At 44.0% G+C, this 22,227-nt stretch overlaps 1 protein-coding gene across 9 annotated transcripts in view; it reads left to right on the top strand.

Moving 5' to 3' along the window:
* The window catches only part of caskin1 (CASK interacting protein 1), a 692,879-nt gene that overhangs the window by 656,124 nt on the left and 14,528 nt on the right, over nt 1-22,227 (top strand). For all 9 annotated transcript variants that reach the window (XM_072559871.1, XM_072559867.1, XM_072559865.1 and 6 more), the window contains 2 exons: nt 4,185-4,323; nt 12,473-14,719. In XM_072559871.1, coding sequence (XP_072415972.1) covers nt 4,185-4,323; nt 12,473-14,719 — 2,386 coding nt within the window. The remainder of the gene's footprint in view (nt 1-4,184; nt 4,324-12,472; nt 14,720-22,227) is intronic.

Here is a 22,227-nt window from a genome sequence, read left to right as displayed (position 1 = left end):
TGAAAATTGTAATTTGTCTTTCTTTTGCATAGCATGAAAAGCAATAATATATCATCTCAAGGAAATAAAAATGTATAAATAAATACTTCTGTGTGACTTGCACTACAGTGCTTTGTATTAACCGCCAAACCTGAATGTTTTGTTTTACGTTTTGATGATTAACATATTTTTAACACAATTGTCAATATTATCAGAGGAAGGAAACAAAATTAAAACACCATGTATGTTGTAAATGATATTATAAGATTGCAAATTAGTTATTCACTAATAATAGAAATGCTTTATCCTGAAATAATTCCAAAGCTTTGATTGCCTGACAGGGTCTGTGTAAGCAGCCCTGTCTGTGGGTTCATTTTCTGTCCATTATGTATTAGACTGCATTTTCCCACAGATGTTTAAAATCCCATATTTCCAACATCTGCAGAAATGTTGACACTATTACTATAAATAAATAACCCATGTGGAAAGGAACGTTACTCTTTGCAGTGCATGTTTCTGTGCTGTGTTTGCTGTGTGTACACTTTCTGTTCTTTAATCAGTGGCTAAATGGCTTGCAGACACAAAATAAAGTTAGTTTACTTTATTTTTCTTTTAAAGCTGCATGTTTTGACCACTGTGCTCACATTGTCCTCAAAGTACAATTATTTGAATTCATTTTACGTTAGACATGTGTATGCCGTTGAAGCAAGTCTAAATATATATAACACCTTTAACACATTATCAAGGGTCTCACAGGAATGTTATCAAGGATGAGGTGATGTCAGTATTGATGACCAAAGAGGTCGGAGTTCCTTAATACAGAGAAGCAGAGGAATCCAGGGAAGAAAATCCCAAGTTTAGGATGAGGCAACTAAAGGTTTGGGGTTAGTAAAGCATTAAAATCAGGGAAAACCAAAAGAGCAGGTTTGAAGAAACAGAGAGATCCCAGTGGGTTGTAGGCTGCAGGAGATTACACAGATAGGGATAAGTAAAGCTATGGAAGAATGCAAAAACATTTGTAAGAATTTTGAAATTGAAGTATTGCCGGATAGAGTCAATGTAGGTCATGAGCACAAAACCAGATGGGTGAATGGTACAATTTAACACAACATGTAGCAGAGCTCCATGTGAGCTCAATCATAGTATGAACACATAAAACTAAGAGTAATTTGGGGGAGGGTTCATCAATGCTGTATCTGGAAAATTAAAAGGAAAATTTTTTCCCTCTTTGACAAAAGGAATAGTTGCCCAACCTCTGCAACAGGGAGAGATCAGCTTTGTTAAATATTGCACTTGGAAGAGAGGTGTTGTGGTGAATGCAAAATAAAAATTTATATTCACTTTTTGTTACCTCAGCACTTCCAAAATGCTTCACAGTGAACAAAAAGCACTTTGAAAGTGAGATCACTGTAGTCATACAAAACAAAAAGGCCAGCCGACGCCCAGCAAGCTTTTTATAATGATTAGATCTTGTTGGTTTAGTAATATCAACTGAAGGATAACTGTTGTCTGGAATAAATCCACCGCTCATTTTTAAAATGGTGCCATGCAAAAGATCTTTTACATTCACCTAAGAGGACACACAGAGTTTTGATTTAATGTCTCACTCAAAAAATGTTGGTGCAGTATTCCCTTCATGCTATCTTGGGAGTGTTAATGCTGAATTAGTGCTTAAATCCCTAGCGTAAGACTTGAATCCATGGCCTTCTGATCAAGAGCTGACTGCGACTGACTGAGTCACAGTTCATTCATAAAGTGAGTAGCAGACAATACAGATTTTTCTCTATATTATCTATCGCTGGCATGGATACCAGGCCCTTGTGTAGAAGGACCAAGAGATATTTGAGATACGTCAGACTGAATTCTCACATGTCAGCTATAATGTTGTCAGCTTCAGTGGCTGAAGGGTCAATATTCAATTTCCCCGCCACAGTAAGGCTGTGCCTACATATTGTTATTGCCTTCTGACATATAGCTATTGCTTTTAGTCTCTAGCTGTACAAGGTACTTGGTTAGCTCAGTTGGCTGAATGGCTGGATTGGGACGCAAGTGATGACAACAGCTTGGGTTTAATTCCCACACTATCTGAGGCTACCGGGAGAAAGTGAGGACTGCAGATGCTGGAGATCAGAGTCGAGAGTGTGTTGCTGGAAAAGCACAGCAGGTCAGGCAGCATCTGAGGAGCAAGCCAATCAATGTTTCCCGAGGAAGGGCTTATGCCCGAAACGTCAATTCTTCTGCTGCTTGGATACTGCCTGACTTGCTGTGCTTTTCCAGCGCCACACTCTCGTATCTGAGGTTACCATGAAGGACTCTCCTTCTCACCCTCTCCCATTGTCTGTGGTGTGGTGACTCTCAGGTTTAAACCACCATCAGTTGTCTCACTGTCTAAAAGCATGGGTGGTTTTGCCTTTTTACACAAGGATCAAGGGCCACGATAGTTCTCTGAAGGGCAAAAATAGGTGTGGAATTTTCAGTTTCGTAAGCACATGCTGAGAAAATGAGGACCCCAAGACTGGTTCCAGTTTTCCTCACAGCATAGTCAGCGCTGTAAGTTGTTTTGCATGAGTGCCTGTCAAAATTATACAGCCATTTGGAAATCAGAGAATCAAAAAGCTTTTTGTCTGTCCATTGCGCAGGCTGCCTGTCACAGTTTCCTTACTGCTTTGCTGACCAAAATAGCAGGAGAGAAAGACTCTTATTATCTTGCCTCAATTATGCACAGTGTGTCTTTTGATTTATCACTTTGATCTCCTTTGACTGAAAGTTGATTTCTAAAGAACAGATCCCACCCCACCCTCCCTATTATACCATTCAGTGCTTAACATGCTTCTCTGAAAGAGAGAAAAAGAGACATGACTGAACTCCGACAGAATTGCTACCAACAATAGCTCTGGAAAATCTCCAGAGCTCCATGGAGCTTTGAACTGAGTGCCTGAAATCTGCCAGTTCCTACTTCCAGAAATACTCTTTATATTCATCCCCACCGTTCCTCCAACACCCGTCACTCTCCAGCTAACCGAATGTTGGTTTTGTCATTAATACTGAGGCCTAAAACGGTGAACTTTGAGAGAGTTTCATGGAAGTATTAGGCATTTCTGTGGTGAGTGGTTAAAAGTTCGGGATGGTGTCTGATGGGGGGTGGGAGGGCACTGGGGAGAGGGAGGGGATATCTGTACAGTACTTGTGGTAGCAACTTGTTCTCCTTTCTCTTCCCTGTGCCCTCCCACCCCCCAATGTGCCAGGCACCCCAGTCAAATGAGATGCTTTGACAGGTATAAATCGCACTGCAATTGAGCAGCTGATTTATTCCAAAGCAATGTTTGACGCATGTTTCCAAATTGTAACGGCATTTAAACGGCTGCCTCAAATACGATGATAAGCAAATTTGGCACTTCAGTTAAACCGAGCAGTGTGCTACTGTGATTTGAAATCATTTCACCACTTTGATTGCTAAACGCAAGCAACATTTGCAGCAAAGGCTGTAATAAAGAGGCGTTGCACTGATTCGTGGAAAGTTTTATCCCATTTTCAAGGAAGCTTCAGCTGAAACCTGACCGATGAAACGTCAACTGAGTTCTGGCTGCAATTCCCAGCTTGTAACATGCAAGATCCTGAGGGATCTTACAGCTGATTCTCTCTCTGACAAGAGAATCTAGAGCTGGGAGTGGGTCACTGTTCAAAAATAAGGGGGTGTCTATCTGAGACAGAGATGAGAAGACTTTTCTCACTGAGGGTCCTGAGTCTTTGAGCTCCCTTTCTGAAAAGGTGGTGGGGCAGAGACTTTGGATATTTCTAAGGCAAAGGCAGATAAGGAAGGGGAAGAAAAGTTACAAGGTATTGTGGAGATGAGGCTGCATGCAGATCAGTTAAGATCTTATGAAATGGTAGACCAGGCTTCGAAGGGACTGAATGGCTTACTTTGTACAAATGCTTCCGAATCAGAAACATATTTAAAGGTGATGTCAAGTAAGTATTTAATGTCTGAAGCAAACACATTAGCAGAAGTTCCATTGGATGTGGGAAATGCAAATACCCCTTTGCCTATGTTGAAAAGCTCAATTGCAGTGACATTTTAAATCCAAAAAAACTAGCCTGTCAATTGGCACCTGTCAATTGGCAGGGGAAAGATTGGTTTTTCACATTAAAGTCTTCATATTCTAATACAAAGATGCTCTCAACAACTTTCTGTTTCCTTTTTCAAGAATGACCTGATGGAATGGCTCTCCATTATTGGCCTGGCTCAATATTACAAGACACTAGTGGAGAACGGTTATGAAAACATTGAGTTCATCACTGACATCACCTGGGAGGACCTGCAGGAAATTGGCATCACAAAGTTGGGTGAGTGATAGTTGTCCTTTTCATGCCAGATCGTTTTGCTTGAGTTGTTGAATGTTGATGACCTCCCCCACATGTCAGTGGAAAAGGTTTATTTAACACAGAATCGCTGGAAACCAGAGGGGGTGATTTGACCCATCCTGCCTGTGCTAGCTCTTAGAAAGATTAGATTACTTACAGTGTGGAAACAGGCCTTGCGGCCCAACAAGTCCACACCAACCTGCCGAAGCGCAACCCACCCATACATTTACCCCTTCACCTAACACTACAGGCAGTTTAGCATGACCAATTCACCTGGCCTGCGGGAGAAACCCGGAGGAAGCCCAGACAGACACGTTGAGAATGTGCAAACTCCACACAGTCAGTCGCCTGAGGCAGGAATTGAGCCTGGGTCTCTGGTGCTGTGAGGCAGCAGTGCTAACCACTGTGCCACTGTGTTTATGCACTGACCCCACCTTCCTGTATTTTCTCCCCCTAGTTATATTTTTGAGGTAGATACTCAATTCCCTTTCAAAAATTACGACTGAGTCTACTTCAACCAGTACAACCCAGATTCCAAGAATTTTATCTTAATTTCTTGATCATACAGAATTTAAATATTGCTGAAAAAAGACCAGATGTTGAAGCTCATCAGGGCTGGAACACAAAAAAGAGTTGAACAAAGGGAATATTATTTTATTTGCACGAGAAGAGGGTCTTGGTTGGTTGGGCCGTCATTGACAAAGGGATTTAGCAAGAACAATTAACTGTTATTTCTCAGTCTGAGTTAATTCTCAGACCAGTCCATCTATTTTATCGGTGGTCATGGTATTCCCAAGGGGTTGAAAACAGAACTATTGTCAGACTATAGTTTGGAAATATATTTTACTGTGTCACACTTGTAAAAAGTTTACTGTTTTTACTGGGCAAAAGCAAATTACTGCGGATGCTGGAATCAGTAACCAAAAGAGAAAATGCTGGAAAATCTCAGCAGGTCTGGCAGCATCTGTAAGGAGAGAAAAGAGCTGACGCTTCCAGTCTAGCTTTGACAAAGGGTCAATTAGACTCGAAACATCCGCTCTTTTCTCTCCTTACAAATGCTTGCCAGACCTGCCGAGATTTTCCAGCATTTTCTCTTTTGGTTACTGTTTTTACTGTTATGTTTAAACCTTCATCATTTTTGATGGGATCCTTTCCAAATGTAATTATTTACAATTGGATATATACTGATATGGGTTGTGTAACCAGTTTCTGTTTTGCTGTGTATTTGGAACATTAATCATCAGCAAAACTAAATTAATGTAATTTAACTATTATCGTTCACAAGGCAGCTTCAATTGAATTTTGAAGACAATAGATCAGATTGCTTACAGTGTGGAAACAGGCCCTTCAGCCCAACAAGTCCACACCAACCTGCAACCCACCCAGACATTTACCCCTTTGCCTAACACTATAGGCAATTTAGCATAGCCAATTCACCTAACCTGCTCATTTTTGGATTGTGGGAGGAAACCCACACAGACACGGGGAGAATGTGCAAACTCCACACAGACAGTTGCCTGAGGCAGGAATTGAACCTGGGTCTCTAGTGTTGTGAGGCAGCAGGGCTAACCACTGTGCCAACGTGCTACCCACAAATAATAATATTTCATTAAGTTGGGCATGCCTGGACGTGATTCTTTATTTCATATTTATAAAGATAGACTTCAGTAATGTTGTAAGGTGAAAGTGAGGACTGCAGATGCTGGAGATCAGAGTCAAGATGAGAGTGGTGCTGGAAAAGCTCAGCAGGTCAGGCAGCATCCAAGGAGCAGGAAAATCAATGTTTCAGGCAAAAGCACTTCATCAGGAATCTTCAGTAATGTCGTTCACAACCTGAGGATGTCTGAAAGTGCTTCTGAGCCACTCAAGTACTTTTGAGATATTGTTGTAATATCGAAAATGCAGCAGCCATTTTGAGCATAGCAAGATCCCCCAAACAGCAATGCAATCATAACCAGATAATCTGATTTTTAGCCATCTTGGTGGAAAGATGGATGCTGAATTGGACATTGGGGACTGCACTCCTTCTGTTCTTCAAAATAGTGCCAAAGCATAATTGCATCTACCTGTCAGGGCAGACAAGGCATCAGCTTGGCATGTTATTGGAAAGATATCACCTCTTGCAGTGCAGCCCTGGGAATTAGCCTAGAACTCTGTGCTAAAGTCTCTGCTGTGGGTTCTGAACCCACATCTTCTGACTCAGTGGCAAGACTGCTACAAAATGTATACATCAAGATGCATTGGTGAAGCGAAGTTAGGGCCTGCATTTTCGCACCAAAACCCAACAGCAGATGAATGTGAATCGAGACGCATAATTTGTTAGTGTGTCTTAACTTGTGGGGTTTCTGTGAGTGGGGAGGATAAGGCAACTCTTGATTTTAAAGGTCAATGGATAAAGAAGCACTTTGAAGTGTATTATTGGCACTGTACATGCAGTTACTCACAAAGAAACAAAATCAAAGCCCCTTACTGAGGAAGCAATGGAATGGACGGGGTGATTTTTGCTATTGCCTTTTGCCAATTAGCGCAACCTAAAACCCTTTCAGTTTATTTCCCAGCATGTTCTGTCCTGCTTTAAATGGTTCAGAGACAATTTGAAACTATCATTACCCTTTTGCTGGGGCAAGTTCTTCAATCATAGCTATGGGGAGAAGGAACTTAAATTTTTCTGAAATTGCTGGAGAAACTCAATAGCTCTGGCAGCATCTGTGGAGAGAAAGCAGAGTTAATGTTAACAACATTTCTCCAAGTTTCTGTTTTGGTGTGCTTCAGCATCCGCAACTCTTTGTTTTACTTCATATTATTAAATTTAATGAACACTTTTCACGTTCTGCAAAACATTCCAAAACATTTAATGCAGCCAATGAATGTATATGCAATGCAGCCATTGTTATAGTGATCTCTTTTTAACTGAAATGAAAGGAATAATTATTTGATTCGATGTCAGTAGTGTTAGTTGTGAGTTAAATAAATAAGATTAAGGAAGATGTTGCATTTAATTTGTGCCTTCCAATCCACAACTTGCCTGCTTTCTCGCTAGCCACATACAGTTAAAGTGGAGTCAGTTATAATGTAGGAATCCTGGCAGTCAGTTCTGCACAGCAAGGTCCAACATGCAGTAATATGCTAATGACCAGATAATCTTTTGCTACCAAAACAGGAATTGCTGGAAAAAGTTCTGTAGGTCTGGCAGCATCTGTGGAGAGAAAGCAGAGTTAACATTTCAGGACCAGAGGTCCTTCATCGGAACAGGTTCTTCAGAAAGGTCAACTCTGCTTTCTCTCCACAGAAGCTACCAAACCTGCTGAGTTTTTCAGATTTTTTTTGTTCCTGTTTCTGATTTACAGCATCCACAGTTCTTTGTTTAGTTTTTTTGTTAATTATGTTAATGGGGGAATATTTGGTGGCCATGAACCCAGGGATAGAGTCATAGAGATGTACATTATGGAAGCAGACCCTTCGGTCCAACTCATCTATGCCGACCAGATATCCTGAACTGATGCAGTCCCATCTATCAGCACCTAGCCCATATCCCTCCAAACCCTTCCTATTCATAAAAGCATTTAGATGCCTTTTAAGTGTAATTGTACCAGCATCCACCAACTCCTCTGGCAGCTCATTCCATACACACACTACATTCTGTGTGAAGAGGTTGCCCCTTAGGTCCCTTTTAAATCTTTCCCCTCTCACCTTAAAGCTATGCCCTCTAGTTTTGGAAATCCCCACCGTGGGGAAAAGACCTCGACTATTTATCCTATCCATGTCCCTCATGATTTTATAAGCCTTTATAAGGTCACCCCTCAGCCTCTGACACTCCAGGGAAAACGACCCCAGCCATTTCAGCCTCTCTTTATAGCTCAAAACCTCCAATCATGGCAACATCCTTGCAGATTTTTTCTGATACCCCTGCTCTTTCACACCAGAGGCTGTTTTCCATCCAGGTGAGTGGGCAGACTTAAGGACCCTAGTGAGGAAGAAGTCAATTCAATGCAGCACTGCCTCCCAAGTGGGACTTCAACATACAACAATGTGATTTGAGAGGGACGTGTGTACTCACTGAGGCACATTAGCAGTCGACTTGATTGTGTGCTAGTATAACATCAGTCACTGGGCAGTCTGCTTTACAGCTTGTTATGCCCAGCCTTCAGACAAGGCTCCCCAGTTTGTTATAGCTCCAAACAGGAAACCCTAAAGCATTACGAAAGGATGAACTCTCTCACCTAAAAGGTAAGTGATTAAATATTGTGGCTGTTGCAGTGTAGGTTACTCTTAGAATTGGCATTGGTAGCAAGCATCAATTTCAAGTTTTTCAGGTTGGTTGAGATTTTGATGTTGTGAATCCTTTCAATTTTGATTCTGCCTGGAGCTCGGTGACCTGTGGTGTCCTGCAAGGATCTGATCTTGGGCCTCTGCTCTTTGCAGTTTTGATAAGTGACTTGGATGAAGAAGTGGAAGGGTGGGTTAGTAAGTTTGCCAATGACACAAAGGTCAGTGGTGTTGTAGATAGTGTCGAGGGCTGTTGCAGGTTACAACAAGACACTGGCAGGATGCAGAGTTGGGCTGAGAAGTGGCAGATGGAGTTCAACCTGGATAAATGCGAAGTGATTCATTTTGGAAGGTCAAATTTGAATGCTGAATACAGGGTTAAAGACAGGATTCTTGGTAGTATGAAGGAACAGCGGGATCTTGGGATCCATGTACGTAGATCCCTCAAAGTTGCCACCCAAGTTGATAGGCTTGTTAAGAAGGTGTTTTGGCTTTCATTAACAAGGGAGATTGAATTTAAGAGCTACAAGTTTTTGCTGCAACTCTATAAAACCCTGGTTAGACCACACTTGGAATATTGTTCTGGTCACCTCATTTTAGGAAGGATGTAGATGCTTTAGACAGGGTGCAGAGAAGAATTACCAGGATGCTGCCTGGATTGGAGGGCGTGTCCTATGAAGAGAGGTTGAGTGAGTTAGGGTTTTTCACATTGGAGAGAGGAAGGAAGAGATGTGACTTGATAGAGGCGTACAAGGTAATGAGAGGCATAGACAGAGTAGATAGCCAGAGACTTTTGCCCATGCCAGAAATGGCTGCCACAAGGAGTCCTAATTTCAACGTGGTTGGAGGAGAGTTTAGGGGAGATGTCTGAGGTAGGTTCTTTATGCAGAGAGTGGTGATTGCATGGAATTCACTGCCAGTGGTGGTAGCAGAGTCAGAGACATTAGGGACATTTAAGTGACTGCTGGACAAGCACATGGATGGCAGTAAATCGAGGGGTTTGTTGGTTAGGTTGGTCTTAGATTAAGATAAATGCTCGGCACAACATCGTGGGCTGGAGGGCCTGTACTATGCTGTACTGTTTTATGTTCTATGTTCTATTAACTCCAGTATTCAGGACCAGAGAGAGCCCATTTGCTGTTCCATTTGTTTTTGTCTGCCTTACCAGTGAACTGGCTGCGAGCTGTCAGAATGAGAGATTCCCTATGCCTACAATACAGGGATAAGCTTCCACAGGGATAAATCTTTCACAAACCCAGGCAAGGGCACACATTACACAAGGAAAATACTCAATCCCACTAGCACACTCCAGTAGAGTTGAAACTGGCCTTTAAACCCCTTTCTTTGTGTATTCTTTAAAGAGAAAAATTGTCTGCAGTCTGGAATATAATCTGCAGGTGTGAGTTGCTATTGACTAGGGAGTCAACAGCCCTCATTATCTTTGTACTCACAAGAAAATCACAGTCCAGCCTGTTTTGACTTATCTCTTGCCCCTCTGAAGTGTTCTTGTTTGATGTTCCATTTGTATCTTCAGTTGTGACATCCTGTGGGTTGCTCTCTTTTCCTACAGACAGGCACATAAGTTACATCTGCAGCTATTTTGGCTGCATCAGCCCTCTTTGAAATGTTGCTAGCATGTGGTGTTCCAACCCAAGGGTCATGCCAGCCTCTTCTGATTTTGCTTTCCCATAATATAAAACGTGGTGCTGAGCCACTGTCACCTGTTTAATGTTATCACACAATGTCAAATTCCCCACAGTACTTCAACATCTAGTGTTTCTGGGAAAACATTTGCAATGAATGATTGGGTTGGATATGGATAGAGTGTCCATGGAGAAGATGATTTCCCCCAGGAGGAGAGACTTGGACCTGAGGGCACAGCCTCAAAGAGAAAGGGCAACCCTATATAACTAAAATGAGGAGGAATTTTCTTCAGTCGGAGGGTGGTGAATCTGAGGAACTCATTACCACAGAAGGCTAAGTCATTGAGTGTCTTTACAAGAGACGTAGATAGGTTCTTCTTCAGTAATGTGATCACGTGTTATGAGGAGAACATAGGAGAGTGGGGTGGGGAAACACATCCACCATGATTAAATGACAGAGCAGATTAGATGGGCTGAATGAACTAACTCTGCCCCTATATGTTATGGTCTTATGGACCTTCCAGGAGTGAGTCATTCCGTAGGTTCTCAGTCAGATTTGTCTACACCGTTCAGCTCAGATTTTTGTTGCTGTTGGTATTCACTCAAAGTGCAAGCTGGTAAAGGTGCAGTAATGCCAATGGGGCATCTCATGCATTAGGGTTAGGATTAGGGCACTGCCCAAGGTGCTGGCCTTTGGACAAAATATTAAATTGAAGGTTTCTTCATGAGGGCCCTCAAGTCTTCCTTCTGAAATGTTTGGAAACATTGCACTGTCATGATGAGTCAGGCTCTCCCTGGTGTTGTGGTCATTATTTGTTCCTCAACTAACATAATTAAAACAGATGATCTGGTCATTATCACATTATTGTTTGCTAGACCTTGAGCACTTATGTTCTTAATCAGTGTGAATTAGAGATTAAAAAGGAAACAAATTGGCAACACTGTGATTTTTCACAGTTTTGCCTGAATCATGTTCACAAATGTGTTCCAATACCAGTCCATGCTATGACCCCTCCTTGGAGGAGATACTGACAAGTTGATGCTACAGACAACTTGCAATTTCTGACAGGTTGTGATTACAGGCAAGGTGGAGCTACAGGCAGATTGCAGTTACAGATGAATTTACAATTACAACTTGGGTTACAGTTCCAGCCAGGTTGTAGTTACCAACACACTGCAGTCACAAACAGATTGATGTTGCAAACTGGCTGAATTTACAGACAGTTTGCAATTTACAGGTAAGTTACAGTCAGGTTGTAATTGGAGACAAATTGCAATTACAGGTTGCAGTTACAGACAGTGTGAAGTTACAATATGAAGAGGAGTTTAAACCGATGAAAGTAGATCTGCAGAACATTTGGCAGTTGTATTTAAACCAGGACTGGGTCGCAGTTGGTTTGAATTCAGGCCCTCTGAGTATTAGTTTTTAAATACCTCAAATACAATTGTGTGAAGTTTCCTTTGTCTGCTCCTTTTACCTAGCACTAACCCAATTATTGTCAATCAATCAGACTCTCTGTTCAAACAACGATTTCGTGCACCACTTCTGTCATTTTCAAAGTGCCCTATTTCAAAGCAGATAATGGTCAAAGTACAATCAATGGACTCAAATTACAAAACCACCTAAAACCTGAAACAATATGGAAAACAAAGAAATTTGGACCTGCCTAAAATATTTTAGCTTCAGATCGAAAAGCAAAATCAAAGCTTTACTTTCTTATGTCATGGTTTGGTGAAATGTACTGTTGTTAAAAAATTCCTGAGGATAAGTTCAAGATAAATTCAAAGTTGTAACGGAAGCAGAGACAGTGACAAAGAGACAGACAGAGAGAGAGAGAGAGAGAGAGGCACAGAGAGGGAGAGACAGAGACAGACCGAAGAGAATGAAAGAGACAGAGACAGAGAAAGAGACATGGGTAGAGAGAAAGAGAGAGAGAGAGACAAAAAGACAGAGAGAGAGAGAGGCACAGAGAGAGAGAGGGAGAGGCACAGAGAGGGAGAGACAGAGACAGACTGAGAGAGAATGAAAGAGACAGAGACAGAGAGAGAGACACGGAGAGAGAGCGAGACAAAGAGAGAGAGAGAGAGAAGCACTCACTGTTTCAAAACAGTATTCAACCCGTATTATTTCCTGTGAAGCCTGTCCTGTGTTGAATCATTGTTGAAAATTGGAAGTTGTCATTTTGGAGTTAACTTGTTTGTATTTTTAAAAATTCTGTTAGGTCATCAAAAGAAGTTTATGCTTGCTGTGAAGAAACTGGCAGAAATCCAGCGAGCTACCCGCTATGAGTCTGGCACCTTGAAGAAGAAAGCCCCCCAGTCATTGGAAATTGTGGCTATAGAGTCTCCTCAGGGTGAAAATGCTGAATGCCAGTCTCCCAAGATGTCTACCTTCCAGGACAGCGAGCTGAGCAACGAGCTGCAAGTTGCCATGACCAGTGCTGGAGATGGGAAGGACGGCCTTGAGCCGAAGCAAGCCAACCACGCTGGACCTGGTGCAGAGGGCACTGCCTACCAACCAGAGGGGGCCATCCAGGAGAGTGACAGCAGCAGCGGTGCCAAGGTAAAGCCAAATGGCATTGCTCAGGAAGGAGCAGGAGGAGGGAGCAAGCTGCAAAAAGCAGCCCTGTCCAAAAGCCAGGAAAACCTCGATGGCCCTAGCCAACGATCCATCATCACAGAAGTGGTCGGTCCCACAAGGCGCAGTCACCGGCAAGGGGTTCAAAGAGCGAGTGTGCCACCGGCACCCGGGAAGCCAAGAGAGTCCTTCTGTCACCCTCACCAAGCGCTGGTGTCGATGTCAACCTTCACCCCGCCGCAGACGCCCACAAAGCCCAGGCCTTCCTCTCCGCAGACCCTCAATGTCCCTCAGGCCACGGCCAAAGTGAAGCCCATCCCACAGCTCCTGCAGACAGACCGGCCCATGTCCCCGAGGTCTCTGCCCCAGTCGCCCACCCACCGAGGATTCGCCTACGTCGTCCCACAGCCCGTGGAAGGTGAGGGATCAGCGGCGCCAGGCCACACGTCGAGCCCACTGGCACAGGCCGTCCCTGTGCTGCCCGTCTCCATCCCCGTGCTCTGCCTCCCTCCGCACACCGACGATTCCGAGGGAGACCCCTCGAGACCGAAGAAGCGGGCGCACAGCGTGAGCCGCTACGCCATGTCTGACAGCGAGCAGGAGAAGGACGAGCTGGCCTTGCCCGATGCTGGGCCTTACGCCACGATCCAGAGGCACGTGGCCCGCAGCCACTCGGTCAGGGGGCATTCAGCCGCTGCGGACAAAAACGTCAACCGTAGCCAGTCGTTCGCGCTGAGGCCGAAGAAGAAAGGGCCACCGCCGCCGCCCCCGAAACGGTCGAGCTCGGCCATATCCAGCACCAACCTGGGCGACGACCTGCCAAAGGAGAAGGAGATGGGCAGCCTCAAGGATCCCGACGCCAAGGCCAGGCTTAAGGAGCAGCGGAGAGCCAGTGACGTCGGGGGAACTGTGGAGACGGGCAGTGTCGGCAGCGTAAAGAGCATCGCCGCTATGTTGGAAATGTCGTCCATCGGCGGCGGCGCCCGGGCCCTCACCCTGCACCGGTCATTCAAGGCGGAAAAGGGCACCGGCGGCACCTACGGCCCGATGGTGCAGCCAGTGAGCTCGGAACATTCCAGAGTGGCCACTGTGCTGGCCACCGTGAAGCGCGGGCCCCTCGACAGGTCCCGCGACGCCATCGGGTTGGACGGCGAGGTGATCAACCGAAGGCGGACCATCAGCGGACCCGTCACGGGCCTGATCGTCGCTGCCAAGAAGGAGCGAGCCAACGGTGGGAGACCCGCGCCTGAAGCCGAGGGGCCCGCTGACCGCCTTCAGGTGGATCCAACCGGATCATCCAGGAACAGCTCCTCGGAGAACCTGCCCTTCGCCGAGGAAGGAAACCTGACCATCAAGCAACGGCCTCGCCAGCCGCTGAAAACCAACGGCGTAGAATGTCTACCCCACCTCCAGATCAACTCCGAGGCTGTGAGGCCACAGTATTCCAGCCTCACCGCGTTCGAACTCACGAGCACACTGAAACGCAGAGGGAAGCCCAGACCGACCCAGCAGCAGGAGGTCATGGCCTTCCATTTAACAGAGTCAAATACCGTCAAGCGGCGTCCAAAAACCAGGGAGAAGGATCAACTGGAATCTCCTCCAGAGGCCCATCACCACGCGATGCTTCAGAACGGCACAGGAACCGTCAAGAGAAGGCCGGTGTCGGACATGACAGGAGGAGAGACGTATCCGAGCTTCTTAACTGTAGGAGAGATCCCCCGAAGAAACAGCGGAGAGCACGCCTCCCACGTTTCAGACGGGGAGACGAAAAGACCTGTTAAACCTCCAGTGTCTCCGAAACCCTCCCTTACCCAGCCAACAGGTTTAAAAAGACATGGACCGTCAGCAGCGAGTGCCAAGAAGTCTCCATTGCCCGGTCCTGGGAGTCCAGGTACATTTTCCTCCTTCTTATCATTCACTTCTGCTGTCATCCTCTTTCCCCTCTGATTCTGACAGTCCATAAATATTCGGAGTCCACAACATTTCCTACAGTCAAGGAACATTCCTATGATTCAGAAACATTCCTATAGTCCATAAATATTCCTAGAATCCACAAACATTCCTGCAGTCAATTGAAAATTATGACAGTCCAGAAATATCCTGGATTCTACAACCATTCCTACAGTCCATAAACATTCATATTGTCCATAATTATTCCCAGATTTTACAAATATTACTATAGTCCAGAAGTATTCCAAAAACCCTCAAATATTCCAATGGTCCAGAAATATTCCCAGAGTCTACAAACATTCCTACACTCTACAAACATTCAAATTGCGTATAAATATTCCCAGAGTCGACAAACATTCCTACAGTCTACAAACATTCAAACTGCCTATAAATATTCCCAGAGTCGACAAATATTACTACAGTCCAGAAATATTTCCAGAGTCCACAAACATTCCTACTGTCCGAGAACATTCCTAATGTTCCCGAGCTTTCCTGCAGAAAACCAATGTACCTACAATCTATACAGAGGGACATGTCCTCGTGAGGCAGGCTGAACGAACCTGGGCTACCTCCACCTCCTCAGACTTCACCATGTGTTATGGCATCTCCAAGAGGCTTCTCACTATCAGAAGGCTAAAAAGTGCTGAGTCAGTGCAGGTTTAGCAGATCTGCCTATATAAAACAGAAAATACTGCCAATCCTCTGCAGGGTGCGTAACATCTGTGATGAGAGAAACAACAGCAAACACTTTAGGTCAAGATCTGACATAAGGACATTTATCTGAAATGTTATTTCCACAAATATTTCCAACCCCTCCAGCATTTTATGTTCTTACTGGATGGATGTAGATTTCTACATTACATTGCAAAGCTTTAAAGATGAGGATCGAAACTATTATTTTTTCATCAACTGTTGAAAGAATGAAAGACCTGCATTTATAAAATGCCTTCTGTGACTGTCAGTTGTCCCAAAGTGCACACCAAGAATTAAGCAGATTGGAAGTGTAGTTAGTGCCGCAATGTCAGAGGTGTGGCAGCAAATTCTCACAACTCTCAATGTCGTAATGACCAGATAAACCATTTCTATGATGGTGGTTGAGAGAGTAACATTGGCCAGCAGACTTGGCCTTGGTTTGTGTTCTCACTCAAAAGACAGTACCTCAGGCAGTGCAGTACTCCCTCAGTGTTACGTGGAGTTTGCTAAATCTAACTATGCTGTTGTATTCCAAAGAATGACAATGTGCAGCATCAGGATTATCTTCTTCTGCTCCTCCAGCATTCAGTTTGTTCATAGCTTATCTACACCTGTGTTACCCACTTCAACTCCAAATTACCCTAGCCTAACAAAGATCTTTTACTCTCTATCTTACAAACTCCACGCCTTTTATAGGTATAAACTCCAGATTGTAACTTCTCTCAGCATGGAAAATGTGATTCCTAATTTCCCCCCTAAATGGCCATTCATTTTAATGCTACATTCCTTTTCTATAATTTATACAGGGATGTGGGCATCACTGGCTATCCCTATTTATTGCCCGTCCTTAGTTGCCCCCTTGAGAAGGTGGTGGTGAACTGCCTTCTTGAACCACAGCACTCCACTTGCTGTCGGTTGACCCACAATGCCCTTAGGGAGGAAATTGCAGGATATTGTCCCAGCGACAGTGAAGGAACGATGATATATTTCCAAGTCAGGATGGTGAGTGGTTTGGAGGTGAGCTTGAAGGTGGTAGTGTGTTCCCAAGTATCTGCTGCCCTCGTCCTTCTAGATGGAAGCGATTGGAAGGTGCTGTCTGAGGAACTTTGGTGAATTTGCTTTAGATTGCTTCATCAGAGGAAATTGTTTCTGTTAGTTATACTTGCTTTTTGTAAAACGTTAGAAGCCACATGACACCAGATTATAGTCCAACAGATTTATTTGAATTCACAAGCTTTCTGCTCCTTTGTCAGGTGAAGTGCAAAAGCTTGTGATTTCAAACAAATCTGTTGGACTATAACCTGGTGTCGTGTGACTTCTGAGTTTGTCCACCCCAGTCCGACACCGACATCTCCACATCATCGCTTTTCATAGTTTAAGATGTCAGTAATGTAGTTAAGATTTCTTTTCTGGAAAAGCTCAGCAGGTCTGTGGAGAGAAATCAGAGTTACTGTTTCGGTTCCAATGACCCTTCCTCAAAACTGTTGGTAGCTCGGAAAAGTTTTTTATAATTAAGAAGATATGGTATGGGCGGGGGGTGGAGAAAGGAGTAAGTGATAGAGCCCAAGGAGAGATAAGAACAGTTGGACAGAAAAAGGAGTAGGTAACGATTAGTCTGGGAGAATGAATAGCTACTAACAGGAACAATCAGTGGCTAACAATGGGTTGTGTGTAACAGCAGACCATGTGATGACAAGGCCAATGTGTGTGGGGGTTTGGGGTAAGGACATGGGAGAAGGTGTCTCAAACCCGAAAGTTGTTGAACTGGATATTGAATCCAGGAGGCTGTGAAGTTCCCATACAGAAAATGTGGTGCCATTCTTCCAGCTTGTGCTGAGTTTCGCTGGAGCACTGCATCAAGCCTGAGATGTTGTCAGGGAACAGTGTGGTGTATTGAAGTGGCAGGCAATTGGAAGCTCAGGGTCTTTTTTGTGGAAAGAACATAGGAGTTCTGTAAAGCGGCCATCCAATCTACACTCCGTTTCCGCAATGTAGAGGAGACCACATTGTGAGCAGCAAATGTAGTAGATGACTTCACTAAATAAGGGATGTTATGCTGAAGTCAAAGCTTTGGTTAGCCAACGATTGGTAAATTGGGTCTCGTTCTGAACTCCAGCCTTTAGGAAGGATATGAAATCCTTGAGAGTTTGTAGAATAGATTTCCCAGAATGGTTCCAGACAATTTTAAGGCAAATGTATTTGAATTTTTATTAAGCAAAGGGATGAAAGGTTATTGAGGGTAGGTAGTAGTATGAATTTGAGGAATGCAGTCAGATCAGCCAATTGAATCTGTTTAATGAGTGTTAGGATGGAGAATGTGATAACATTTAAAATATTCCTGTGAAATTAATTACTCTTTTGCCAGTTTTCCCACACACATCGGAACCACTGGTAGATACAATTATCCAAGGTGACCATCAACAATGTCCCATGATTACTGTTTTCATTCATGAGTTTTCACTGACAAAATCGCGCAAGTTTCTGAAAGAGGGCAGCTTAACCTGTAAGAGTGACAAGAGGCATGCTGGGAAGTGCATGTTGCTTTGGTACGCAGAACAACAAGTGATGGAACTTCCCAAGGCCCTTTCAGAGGCACAATAAAACCAAGCCACAAAAAGGGAAATATTAACCCAAATGAGCAAAAACATGGGCAATTTCACTCCCATCCACAAAAGGAGGTAATGGGTAGGTAAACAAAAGCTAGATCAAAGAGGTAGGTTTTAAAGAGTTTCTTAAAGGGTACGTGCAAAATCTTTGGTCACTGTTAGGAAAACAAACCTATCAATTGCGACCTCCAATCTGTAAGGTTTAAAGTTGGAATTGGGCAACTGCGGGCAAATTGTTGCCGATGTGAATACTGAGTCACAATTAATTAGAATGGACGGCTTTGAGGTATGTAGGGAAGAGGTGTTGGAAATTCTGGAAAGGATGAAAATAGATAAGTCCCCTGGGCCTGATGGCATTTATCCTAGGATCCTCTGGGAAGCTAGGGAGGAGATAGCGGAGCCATTGGCCTTGATTTTTATGTCGTCGTTGTCTACGGGAATAGTGCCAGAAGACTGGAGGATAGCGAATGTGGTCCCCTTGTTCAAGAAGGGGAGCAGGGATAGCCCGAGTAACTATAGGCCAGTGAGTCTCACTTCTGTTGTGGGCAAAGTCTTAGAGAGAATTGTAAGGGATAGGATTTATGAACATCTGGATAGGAATAATGTGATCAAGGATAGTCAGCATGGTTTTGTGAAGGGCAGGTTGTGCCTCACAAACCTTATTGAATTCTTTGAGAAGGTGACCAAGGAAGTGGACGAGGGTAAAGCAGTAGATGTGGTGTATATGGATTTTAGCAAGGCGTTCGATAAGGTACCCCATGGTAGGCTACTGCAAAAATTACGGAGGTATGGCATTGAGGGTGCATTAGAGGTTTGGATTAGGAATTGGCTGGCTGGAAGGAGACAGAGGGTAGTAGTTGATGGTATAGGTTCATCTTGGAGCGCAGTTACTAGCAGTGTTCCACAAGGATCTGTTTTGGGACCATTGCTGTTTGTCATTTTTACAAATGACCTGGAGGAGGGGCTTGAAGGCTGGGTGAGGAAGTTTGCAGATGATACGAAAGTTGGTGGAATTGTGGACAGCGAAGAAGGATGTGGCAGGTTACAGCGGGATATAGATAAGTTGCAGAGCTGGGCAGTAAGGTGGCAAATGGAATTCAATGTAGCTAAGTGTGAAGTCATTCACTTTGGTAGGAGTAACAAGAAGATGGATTACTGGGCTAATGGTAGACTACTTGGTAGTGTGGATGAGCAGAGGGATCTTGGTGTCCATGTACACGGATCTTTGAAAGTTGCCACCCAGGTAAATAGTGCTGTGAAGAAGGCATATGGTGTACTGGGCTTTATTGGTAGAGGAATTGAGTTCCGGAGTCCTGAGGTCATGTTGCAGTTGTATAAGACTCTGGTGCGGCCTCATCTGGGGTATTGTGTGCAGTTTTGGTCGCCATATTATAGGAAGGATGTGGAGGCATTGGAACGGGTGCAGAGGAGGTTTACCAGGATGTTGCCTGGCATGGTAGGAAGATCGTATGAGGAAAGGCTGAGGCACTTGGGGCTTTTCTCATTGGAGAAAAGAAGGTTTAGGGGAGATTTGATAGAGGTGTACAAGATGATTAGGGGTTTAGATAGGGTTGACAGTGAGAACCTTTTTCCGCTGATGAAGTCAGCTCTTACTAGGGGACACAGCTTTAAATTAAGGGGTGGTAGGTATAGGACAGATGTTAGGGGTAGATTTTTTACTCAGCGGGTTGTGAGTTCATGGAATGCCCTGCCAGTAGCAGTGGTGGACTCTCCCTCTTTATGGTCATTTAAGCGGGCATTGGACAAGCATATGGAGGTTATTGGGCTAGTGTAGGTTAGGTAGGCTTCGGTCGGCGCAACATCGAGGGCCGAAGGGCCTGTACTGCGCTGTATTTTTCTATTCTATTCTATTCTATTTTTTTCTATTAAATTCATCCTAAGTAGAGGGTAGGTTCGTTTTACCCAGAAATTAATCCTTCCTTTAAAAAGAAACAAGATATTGATGACATAACAGCAGTGTCAGAAGTCATGAGACACCAGCTTTATAGTCCAACAGATTTATTTGAAATCATGAGCTTTCAGAGCATTGCTACCAAGGCTTGTGATTTCAAATAAACCTATTGGACTATAACCTGGCATTGTGTGACTTCTGACCTTGTCCGCCCCAGTCCGACTTTGGCACCTCCATCTCACCAACAGCAATGTCATTTTGAACACAGGAATATCTCTCATGTCAAGTTCGGAGCCTGGCATTTTCTTTGCGTGTTTATTTAGCTATCAGCAGACACTGTAGCATTAACAAATTAAATCTCACCAAATCAAATAGTATTTTGTTGTGAGATCATTTTGTTCTACAATAATTTACTATTCCATCTCCACGTTTTGCATGCTTTTTCAGTTTTAACAAGCCAAGCCAACACACAAAAGGCATGCAGTAATTATAGAAGATCTTCCTTTTAAATTTACACTGCCATTCCAAAAAAAAACACGTTTTGAATTGCGAAATAAATAAGGTATGATAAAATAGCTAATATTTTAGATGGGTTAGTTCCTAATGTGCTTGGTATCCAGTGTTAGTGCTCACTTGGTTCAGCAGTAACATGGTGCAAGGGTACATAAAGTCACCATAATCTCAGAGGACTGTAGAGCTGCTCTCTCATCAGAGGGAGAGATGACTGGTGGTGGTCTAACCTGAGGGTCACCACATTTCAGGCGAGGGGAGAGGTCCACAAGGACAGTCCTTCATGGTAACCTCAGCCAGTGTGGGAATTGAACCCACGCTGTTAGCGTCACTTGGCATTGTAAGCCAACTGTCCAGCTAACTTGGCTTAGGATTGGTAACCTAGTTGCCCTGGATGATTGGCTTGTCATCCATTGCCCTACAGCACAAGTTCCATTTGCACACCAGCTGAGGTCACCATAAAAGTGCAGCCTTCTCAATCTTATCCTTCAGCTGAGTGTGGTGACCCTCAGGTTAAGCTAATCACCAGTCACATCTCTCTATCAGATCTGAGACTATGATGAATTTACTAGTGGTTATGTCATTGGAATAGCAAAGTTAATGGGGTTATATCCCACTGGAACAGTTTGAGGACTTCTTTCATTTATAAGGGACTGTGAAGCTGTTGGATTAAATAAACCCTAACTCATTCCATTTTGGTCTCCAGAGCCAAAAAGTGATACATTTGTCACAGAGGCCAAATCACTGAATATGTTTAAGAGAGAAATAATTTTCTAGACACTAAAGAGGTCTTTGATGTACCTGGGTAGAGTGAAACATTTTGTTTTGCATGCTGTACAGGCAGATCATACCTGAGGGAGATTGAAGAACTCAGAGGCCGGCAAATTTTGGAAAAATGTAGAAGTAGCAGGGTTGTTGTTATGGGTGATTTCAACTTCTCCAATATTGACTGGAACCTCCTTAGTGCAGATGGTTGGATGGAGCTGTTTTTGTCAGGTGTGTTCAGGAGGGTTTCCTTACTCAGTAAGGAGAGAGACCAACGAGGGGAAAGACCATTTTGGATTTGGTGCTCGGCAATGAGCCAGGACAGGTGTCAGATCTCGCGGTGAGAGAACACTTTGGTGACAGTGACCACAACTGCCTCACATTTACCATAGCCTTGGAAAGGGAAAGGAGCGGTTACCAAAGGAAGATATTTAATTGGGGAAAAGGAAATTATGACGCTATCAGACAGGTGTTGGGAAGTACAGATTGGGAGCAATTGTTCCACAGAAAGGGCACAGCAGACATGTGGAGACTATTTAAGGAGCAGGTGTTGCGAGTGATGCACAATTTGTTCCTCTGAGACGGGCAAGAAGGGGTAAGATTAAGGAGCCTTGGATGAAGAGAACAGAGGAGCTTCTCATCAAAAGAAAGAAGGCAGCTTACGTAATGTGGAGGAAGCATCGATCTAGCACAGCTTTAGAGGATTATAGGCCTACTAGAAAAGAGCTCAAAAATGGACTGAGGAGAGCCAGGAGGGGGCACGAAAAATGTTTGGCAAGAAGGATTAGGGAATAAGAGAATAACCAGGGAGAAGGTAGGGCCGATCAGAGATAATGTTGGGAACTTGTGTGTGGAGTCTGAGCAGATAGGGGAATCCCTAAATGAGTTCCTCACTTCGGTTTTCACTAGAGAAAGGGACCTTGTTGTGAATGAGAATTTTGAGGAGTTGGGAAACAGGCTTGA

This window comes from Chiloscyllium punctatum, chromosome 40 (genome assembly GCF_047496795.1).
Source record: "Chiloscyllium punctatum isolate Juve2018m chromosome 40, sChiPun1.3, whole genome shotgun sequence".
NCBI classification, from domain to species: domain Eukaryota; kingdom Metazoa; phylum Chordata; class Chondrichthyes; order Orectolobiformes; family Hemiscylliidae; genus Chiloscyllium; species Chiloscyllium punctatum.
The sequence above is the reverse complement of the archived record's forward strand: the minus strand, read 5'-3'. Positions and strand labels throughout refer to the sequence as shown.